Raw genomic sequence first — 8,747 nt, forward strand, 5'->3', positions numbered from 1 at the left:
CCAATAGGATTTCTCCCAGCAGTGGAAATCAAAAGTTACGCATTCCGGCGCATCGTTAACAAACTATCTAATGAGGCTTTTCTCAGTTAATTTGCTACAAAGCGAGGACCATTACACTCTATTCGCTCAACATATAAAAGTTTGTACAAATTAGTGCAATTAGCCTGAGGCTCATGAGACGAGTTGCGTTAATAAGAATCCTGATTCATCCCAAAATCGACATTTTTTTTTTTCTTGCAGAAAGACACGCAGCAAAAGTATTGTGTCCATATCTAGCCACAAGAAAAATGCATAAATGGAATATTTTTAAGTTCACCTGGAAGACGCATGAATAATTTACTCCTCGGGCATTTCGGAAGGTCGAGATAGTTTACTGGATAACAAATTGTATATCCTGAGCTGTGTTAATATACTGTATCATTTGTTATATAATTGAGGGAGGGAATTCCAAATCTATCAAAAAGTCTTCATGATAAAATTGAATCGGAACTAGATTCAGGAAAATCAAAAGTGGAAGCAAAACAGGAAAAAGCACCTATTCAAAATATGAAAACCTCATTCGGTATTGCTGCATCAAAGCTAAAGTCAATCAACGGCCTCTAACATTTAAAAAATATATTATTTACAATAAAACAGCACAATTAAATTAAATTGACTATGTAATATTAAACATGAAAAAAAGTATCGGACATTTTTGTTAAAGTGATGCATGTTAGCATTCAGGTCAATTAAAAATCTGTGACACATTTTGTCTAGATTAAAATATTGATGGGAAGTTAAACATAATTTAAAAGAAAGCAGTCGAAATGTTTTCATTTTGAAATGAAGAAATTGAGTTCCACATGAATTGACACCATTCAGCTTTTCTATTGGAAATTGTTTTTAAAAATTGGAAGAGGGGGGGAAAAAAGTAAGGCCAACAAAATCTTAACTGGCGTGATTGTTCGTTTTTTTTTTTTTTTTTTTTTTTTTTTTTTTTTTTATTAATAGAAATAAGTAACCCTATTCTAATTAGGCGATTCACACAGCATGACACAATGATTGTCATTACAACATTGCCGGCCTGAAGAGTTGGAGAGTGTCAAAAGCAATGTTCTGTCGCTTGGTTTGATGATTTTTGTGTGTGTTTTTTTTTTTTCTTTAAACATGCAATAAGTATTAAAAAATAAAGCAACATTCAATCGTGGCTAATCAAAATGACATGAAAAGCTCCGCAACTTCCCTGTACTGATTTCTTGGCGGGACTTTGGGGTTATCCTGTTGCATCCTGCTTTAGCCTTTGGCTTCTGGCCTTGTAAACTTCGATCAGGAGGTCTTTGACGTACTGGATTTCACGCTCGACAGACTCTGCCTTGTCACGCAGCTCACGGTTCCTCCCTTCCAGGCAGTGAAGCTGTTCTTCCAACGAATCTAACTCTGCCCTTTTTCTTTGGCGATACCTGCAAATGAAAGATTACATGAAGACGCCCACACCCGAAATTGAACGAGGTCAAGAAGAACCTGGACTTTACCTATGAGCGGCTGTTTTGTTCTGATCTCGCTTCTTCTGTTTGCGCTCGCCTCCGCCTTCTGCGGGAATGACATCAAATTCGTATTTCACGGCACAGTGGTCTTCCTTCAACCTGCAAGATTCCAAGTTCAGACTGTCCCTCGCCATCAAAAGACATTCTGGACCAGGATCCTCCAGGAAATTACAGTGCAAGTCATGCTGCCCTATCTGAAGATTCTCCGCTTTGACCTGCTCGGTGAAGAAGCTGTGGTACGTCTCGGACTGTGGCGTACCCGAAAGATAACAACTGTCATTGCTCTGGGCTTTCCAAGAAACTGTCGCTTTTGGCACCTCCACGGCAGTCTTGATGCCGGACAGCACCTCGCTGTTAGCGGTGCCGCCGCTCACCTCTCTCATGCTGTACATCAACAGATCTTCTTTCTTTGGCGGGTCATGAAGCGATGCGCCAAAATGGAATCCGCCAGCGGCGGTGGCCGCCTTTGCGTTGCCGACAGCGTTGTGATTGAAGCAGCAGTTTTTGTCTTCTTTTGCGAGAATGGCGCATTTTCGGAGCTCGACCGCACTGCCCAGACAGTAGCCTTTCCCGACTAACTGCTCTTCTTCCACACAGCAATAACTGAGTGTTGAGTTACCTGAGTTGATTCCTTTGGAACTTGAACTGTGGTCGTAACCTTCACTTAACCTCACGCTGTCTGGGATTCTTTTCCTAGCGCACGGGCTGGGGCGACCGCAGCTATACGGGGTGTGCCTGGGAATTTTGGACCGCCCTACCGGCCCGCCACACACACCGAGCAAGTCCACTTCTCCACTTGCCAGGGTGAGCAGAAACGGGCTGGATTCCGATTGGTTGGGTGCGGAGTACGACGCACAGGGCAGCTGACTGAACGGCTGAGGACCCGTCAGCAGCGAACCCCGGTCACATCTTCCCAGCCTGGGACCTTTCTCTGGCAGTGGCTCGGACAGGAAGTAGTCTTCCAGTTGGGCAAGTTCCTCTTGCAGCAGAGAGGTCATAACCTCTAAGTCGGAGGGCACGTGGATATCATTCTGAAGGGGTGACGGGGGAAGGGAGGCATTGGTGGAGGAAGGAGGGGAGGGAGGGTTCGGGAGGTATGAGGAGAAGTCGACTTCTTCCGTCATCCAGTCGGTGAGAACATCACCTGTTGACAAATGATCAGATTGCAATGTAAATATTCCACGAATAGACAGCAATTCAAATGTTCCGTTGAAAAAGAAAAAACTGAAAAGTTGGCGAGGGTCAAAGCAAGTCTTGCTGTATTTGAGCCACGTTACTTACTGTCTGGCAAGGAAGGATGTGCTGCAGTGCCGAGCCCACCTGAGATGTGGCAAAATATAAAAAAGCCCACTTAGTGCAACTCACCAATTAAGTGCTGACTCCCCTCTGACACCTCCCCCCTGCACCCCTGTGATTGGCTGTGGTTAGCCTGTGGGTGAGAGAGAGCGAGGAGGTCTGCCGGGCACGCACGAAGAGACTTCCAAACAGGAGCCGGTGTCGCCATCATCATTCTGTCCATTGGCACTTCGGTTCAGGCCAAGTCGGAGCATATGCTGGGAGCTGGTGGGGTCTGACAGCTGGGCCACAGAGAGCAGAGCTGGGTGGGCATAGTGAAACCTAGAGGAGGGCGATGGATCGGAGACAGTGTTGAGAAACGGGTGTGGATGCAAAATGCATCATGCAAGTGAATGGGGATGAGAAAAATCATGAAAATTAGACAGCAAGAGAGATCTGTCCCCGTGGGCTTCTTTTACCAACATGCACTTGACACATGACATCCTAAAGCCACTTGGGAAGTATGAGGCTGTCATGAGTCTGTTGGTTGTCAAGGAGCTCCCTGTGAGTGAGCCACCCGGCACAAAGAATGAGATGATCTTTAAATTGGATTAAAGCCTTTTGTGTCATTTCAAATTAATCACTTAAGAATTTCAGCTGCTTAAATGACAACCATGTGACAGCATATTAGCTATACTGGGAACATATAAGGCAAAAAGCCAAGGTAAATTCATATATTCATGTTTCCATCTTTTGTTATATCATTATAAAACAGATACAGTATGGCGTTATCTAAACAGCCCAAATGGGAACTTTATCTAAAAGCACCGTAATCTATATAAACAGCAACGTAAATAGACGTGTGCGAGACAGGAGCGTACGATTAAAAAGTTGCACAATAACAAAGAAGGCAAAGTAAGAGTTACTTACTCCATTCTTGCAGAGAAATAGTATAGAGAGCTTGGGGTGCGTTGCCAAAGCAAAGCACGGCGTCTTCTCGGTTACGACTTTTTGTAAAATTTAAAAAGCCATTGTGCCAACTCGGCGCAGAGGAGGATGTCGAGTGGTTGTTGCAGCGTGGCGATCGAGGGGTAAACTGGGCAGCAGCGTCTCGTTGTGAAGGCATCAGGGTCACGTTCACGTAGCAACCAATGACGTCACCCCACCCGGCTCTGTATCCGCCTCCTCCGTGTCTCTATACAAGCTCAGCCGTCCAATACGCGTTGCTTTTGGGCAAAATAACACTGGCAGCTCATTGAAATTCATAAAATAATTTGTAAATGTATTCTGCCATTTTTAGTACGTCAGTAAAACGTGCAAGCTGGAGAAGTGGGAGTCATTACTGTTAAAGTCGGGCAAAGGAACCAAAATGACAGCAACTACGTCATCATTGGGAACCGATTTTAACCGATGTTAATTTGACAGTGTTTATAATGTAATAATTGTCATTTTCACGCCGGACGATTGTTGTTCTGCGTATTGTCACCCTATATTCACTTCCACTTCCGGGGGAAAAAATCTCGCGAGAACACAACCACGGGCTCGGTCCGAGACCACATTTTACTTATTAACGCCCGGTGTTATTGTTTTAAAATAGCCATCATCGTTACAAACTCGTACTACGTACAGCTGATGTGTAAGAAATGGGATAGCTGTTGCATATCTCTTGCATCAGTGGTCCGTGCTCGGTGTCTATTGGCCGCCCGTGACCAAGCTCCCGCACCGTGATTGGTTGAATCGGTCTGTGTGTGAATTTTGATTGGTCGTTGGTCGGCAAGTAGAAGCACCGCGCTGTTGTCTTCGTCTTCCTGGGTGCAGCGGGTGCACATGGTTCTCGTAAACAAGCCGGCGGATGAGATTTTTAATCCGTCGAAAGCTTTCACTTGTTGATGTTATGAATAACCAATCAGTAAACACGAAGTTTAGGCCGACTGAGCAAAATGAATAACACTGTCACTTATCATATGGTTTTGCTTGAATATTTATTCTCATTTTAAATCAATACTTTGAACTGAGAACATCAGATTCATTTGCTATATTAAATTTATAGTTTCAAAAACACCATAAGAGTATTAATAAACAAGACTGGTGTATTATTAGTCTTATAAAGTGACAGTGATTCCCTAAGAATTACGTGAGAGCTTTTTGTTTTCTTCCATTCTGCAAATCCCATTTCCTCTGTTGCTATAGTAATAGTGGACACTGCCCCTATTTTAAACTTGTTTTCCGGTTGCTGTTGCCATGGGATTTGCATTCCTCTCCCTTCACGTTGTTTGTCATCCATCTTACCTCTGTTTCCGCTCTTCCCCTCCCAACTATTTCATTTGCTGAGTTTCTTCTCCATGCAATTATCACTTTGCCAAACTAACTGGCCTTTCCCCGCCATCTTTGCAGCAATTTGCATTTTGGCCACATTGACAGGATGCATTTAGGTCGTTACTCTGGTATGTCTTTGCATTGATTACAGTAAAGCAAATTGAGTTGTCTCACTTGAGTTGATTGCACTCAGTCACATGATCCCCCGTGGCTTGGCAAAAGGAACATGCCTTTTGAATACAGATGGAGTTAAATTATTCGCAAAGGATCTTCTTGAATAACATCGTAGACAAAATGTTGAAAAACGTAATCCTCAATGTCCGTGTTAATCTGCAGTCAAATCCCACTTTTTTTTTTTTTTTTTAGATGAGCAGCTCAAGCGTTGTGTCCACTGTGTTGTATCTACTACGAGATTTGTAGAAACCTGATGCAATCGAGATAAATGCAGTGGTAATGGAGACTAGATTTATATGAGTTGTAGGTCTAAATCTCCCAGGAAATCGCTGACTGCCTCTCCCGTCTGCATTAATTGGTCCGCTGAGAGCTTCCTGTTTGTGCATCTTGAGAGAAAACTGAGGTGCCGTTCATGGAAGCACTTAAGCATCTTAAAAAAATACACCTGGCACGAAGTTGGCTATTGTACATTAGATCGTACTGTGGTTCATTCCACTACCCCAAAGCAACTTTTTTTTTTTTTTTGCTGAGAGAGTAATAATAACATATAGTAACTGCAGATCAGGCCCAAGATAAGGTTACCAGACACAAGCTTTAATGGTTGGGTAAGATGGCAAGAGAAGTCAGAAGAGTGGATGCTGCATGCCAAGCGCACGTATGGCAAGTTAGTGAGAGTTACACCATCGTTTCATCATCAGCCGTTTCACAATTTATTGTCCTCAACTTTTACCACACTTTGAACATAGCATGAAAACGCAGCACCGTTGCAACTTGTCACTGGTAGATTTGTTTTTTTGTTTTTTATTTGGGGTGCCAAGACACATTGAATGTTAAATGTTCAAGACATAATGCAGTTGGAGAGAGTGTCAGTAATGCAATGTGCATTTTCATGGAGTAGTTTTGAGGATAAAAATATTTTCGTTTTAGTGTGTCCCCTTATCCTCACTTTAACTTGTCACCTAATTACACTTACATGGCTCATAGAACTGCATGACAGTTTCTCAAGCAAGAAAGCTTGCGGTGGCCAAAAAGTTTTTCACTGTTCTCAATTTTCCCGTATGGTCTTGCTGTGTCTTGTGTAACACTCAATGAAACCCCAGAGACTAAACGTCTCTCACTTTTAAATTTCACACTGACAATATTCATTCATCACGTACGCTTCATGCACGCGACACAACATGGAATAGTAGAAAAGTCTTTCCGCTGGTTTATGTTATCCTCCCGCTCTCTATTTTATCAGTTAAGCTGTTACTTGCACATTGACTGTATATTTATGACAAATGTAAGAGTCCCATAAATTAGAAAAAAATGTTTTTAGTGTACCTTAATTTTGTAGTGTACCTTACTACTTTTGTTGACCTGTCATGGCAATAGAAGAGAATGATGATATTATTTGTCATGCAACAATGACCAATACATGCCGAGGTTATCATAGTTTAGGATTTTTTCATTGCAGATAGATTTTATTTCATTTTACAAAAAAAAATTGTCTGAGCCAAATGTACAGCAGCTATATTTGCTTTATTTTTGATTTTAGCAAGTTATTCACTTTTATAGTTGCCAGTGAGTGAAATCAAAAGCGACGGCATTGTGTGCCGCCGTCTTGTTCGTAGAGATGTTTTTTGGTTGGCCTCATTAGGTCAGCGCTGCTCGGCGTGTGTTGTTCCCCCTCCGGATATAATAACGTTGTTGCCATGAAATCCAAAAACAGGTCTCTTGTATTGTGATTTAATGATTTGTGTATCCCGTTTTGAATTAATGACATTTATTTAGCTTCGCCTTCAAACGAAGGGAGAGGGTAACGGTACTGCCTGTGCTTGGTGGAAGATGCTTTCATCTGGCGTGTGTGTGTGTGTGTGTGTGTGTGTGTGTGTGTGTGTGTGTGTGTGTGTGTGTGTGTGCGCGCGTGTGTGCGTGTGCGTGTGTGTGTGTGCGTGTGTGTGTGTGTGGGTGGGTGTGTGTGTGTGTGTGTGTGTGTGTGTGTGTGTGTGTGTGTGTGTGTGTGTGTGTGTGTGTGTGTGTGTGTGTGTGTGTGGGCACGTCTGGGGCAAGGCAGGATATATTTCTCCTTAATGACCCAAATGAGTCCAATCTCATGTCGTGATGTGGAGCTTTATATGTTACAAATGTCTGAGCTGAGGATGTCGGAGAGGAAATCTTTGACAGCTGATGATGATGGTAGCTCCATTTCATCAGACGTGTTGAGGTGTTTTCAGTCAAATAATTTCCTCTTTTAAAAAAAATCCTGTGAGACTCATCCTGCAAGCCGGTGATAATCAGGCTCAGTTTTGATTGTCCCCCCCCCCGCCCCCCCAAAAAAAAGCCTTTACATCACATGATAAACGTGATAAAGCTCTCGTATTAGATTATTCATTGGATTACGTGGGCGTACCTAATGTTGCGGCCGGTGCGTGTATTTCACCAGCCATAAGCCTGGGAGTCAGTCCTACTTATCAAGCGGGCTAATAAGCTCACACGTCCCTCTTAAAAATCTGTTTGTTATTCTGCCGGCTGCACCATGAGGTTCAAAGTTGTGTGAAACCTCTCCCAAGGTCAAAGGAAAGCCAAGTGATGTGGAAATGGTGTGCGGAGGCCCGGGTATACGTATCTGTATCGCCCCGGTTTACGGATCATTAACCCAACGGAGGGCAGATTTGTTCAATGAATTAATCAGCAACCGTTTTCACTTCAAATTCGGAGGATGTAACCGTTCATGTGCGGAATGGAATTAGCACCTGTTAGATGTATTTCTGTGATTGACGTCTGTTCAGATATTGCACTGCGATGAGTTCATTACACACTTAAGCCACACGTCTGTGATTCTTCTTTTGGTTCTGGTGTAAATCTGTCAGTTACATACAAGTGACAGATTTGCACCAGAACCAAAAGAAGAATCACACTTGGGAATAGTAGCATTCGCTCAATTTTTTTTTTTTTGCAATTTGCAATTTGCTGTAAGAAAGGAAGGAAAAGACATTTTGTATTTGATATTTCTTTTACATCGTTGAAATTACTTGCGATTGAATCATACGCATCAGGTTATTTGAAGTTTCATTTGTTTTTAAGCATTCTTTAGATATGATCAGTGAATTATTAGGTGGATGTTTTAATTAGATTCACAAGGTCAATAACTCGACAACAGCAGAGGTAACGAACCAGTTAACTCATTTTAATAACTTCATTGTTCTTATGCAAATAGCCAATTTGCGGTGAACTAAAGATTTATGTGTGTGTGTTTATTTAAATTGGAACACATGCAGCTCATGAGATGACTTTAGGTTATTAATAGAACTGCTATCATTAACCCACTAATTAAGAAATACATTTTATCAGCCCCCCCCAAAAAAAAAACAGAAGAGAAGAAGCACCATATATTTTTATTTTCTTTTTTACATAGGTAGATGTAGTTACAAAGTTATATTATAAGACTTAAAAATTTAATCTGCATTACTTTTGTAC

The 8,747-nt window shown here is 42.2% G+C and overlaps 1 protein-coding gene across 1 annotated transcript; it reads right to left on the reverse strand.

Moving 5' to 3' along the window:
- Window positions 1-974: 974 nt before the first annotated feature.
- On the reverse strand, window positions 975-4,481 carry LOC109512439 (uncharacterized). Its single transcript, XM_019864217.1, has 4 exons — window positions 3,729-4,481; window positions 2,889-3,140; window positions 1,512-2,667; window positions 975-1,439 (listed from the first exon to the last, which is right to left on the reverse strand). Exons 2-4 carry the CDS (start codon window positions 3,040-3,042, stop codon window positions 1,253-1,255), a joined length of 1,497 nt encoding a protein of 498 aa, XP_019719776.1. The 5' UTR covers window positions 3,043-3,140; window positions 3,729-4,481; the 3' UTR covers window positions 975-1,252.
- Between the last annotated feature and the right edge of the window lie 4,266 nt (window positions 4,482-8,747).

Source organism: Hippocampus comes, unplaced genomic scaffold (assembly GCF_001891065.2).
Source record: "Hippocampus comes isolate QL1 unplaced genomic scaffold, H_comes_QL1_v1.1 scaffold57, whole genome shotgun sequence".
In the NCBI taxonomy this organism is placed as follows: domain Eukaryota; kingdom Metazoa; phylum Chordata; class Actinopteri; order Syngnathiformes; family Syngnathidae; genus Hippocampus; species Hippocampus comes.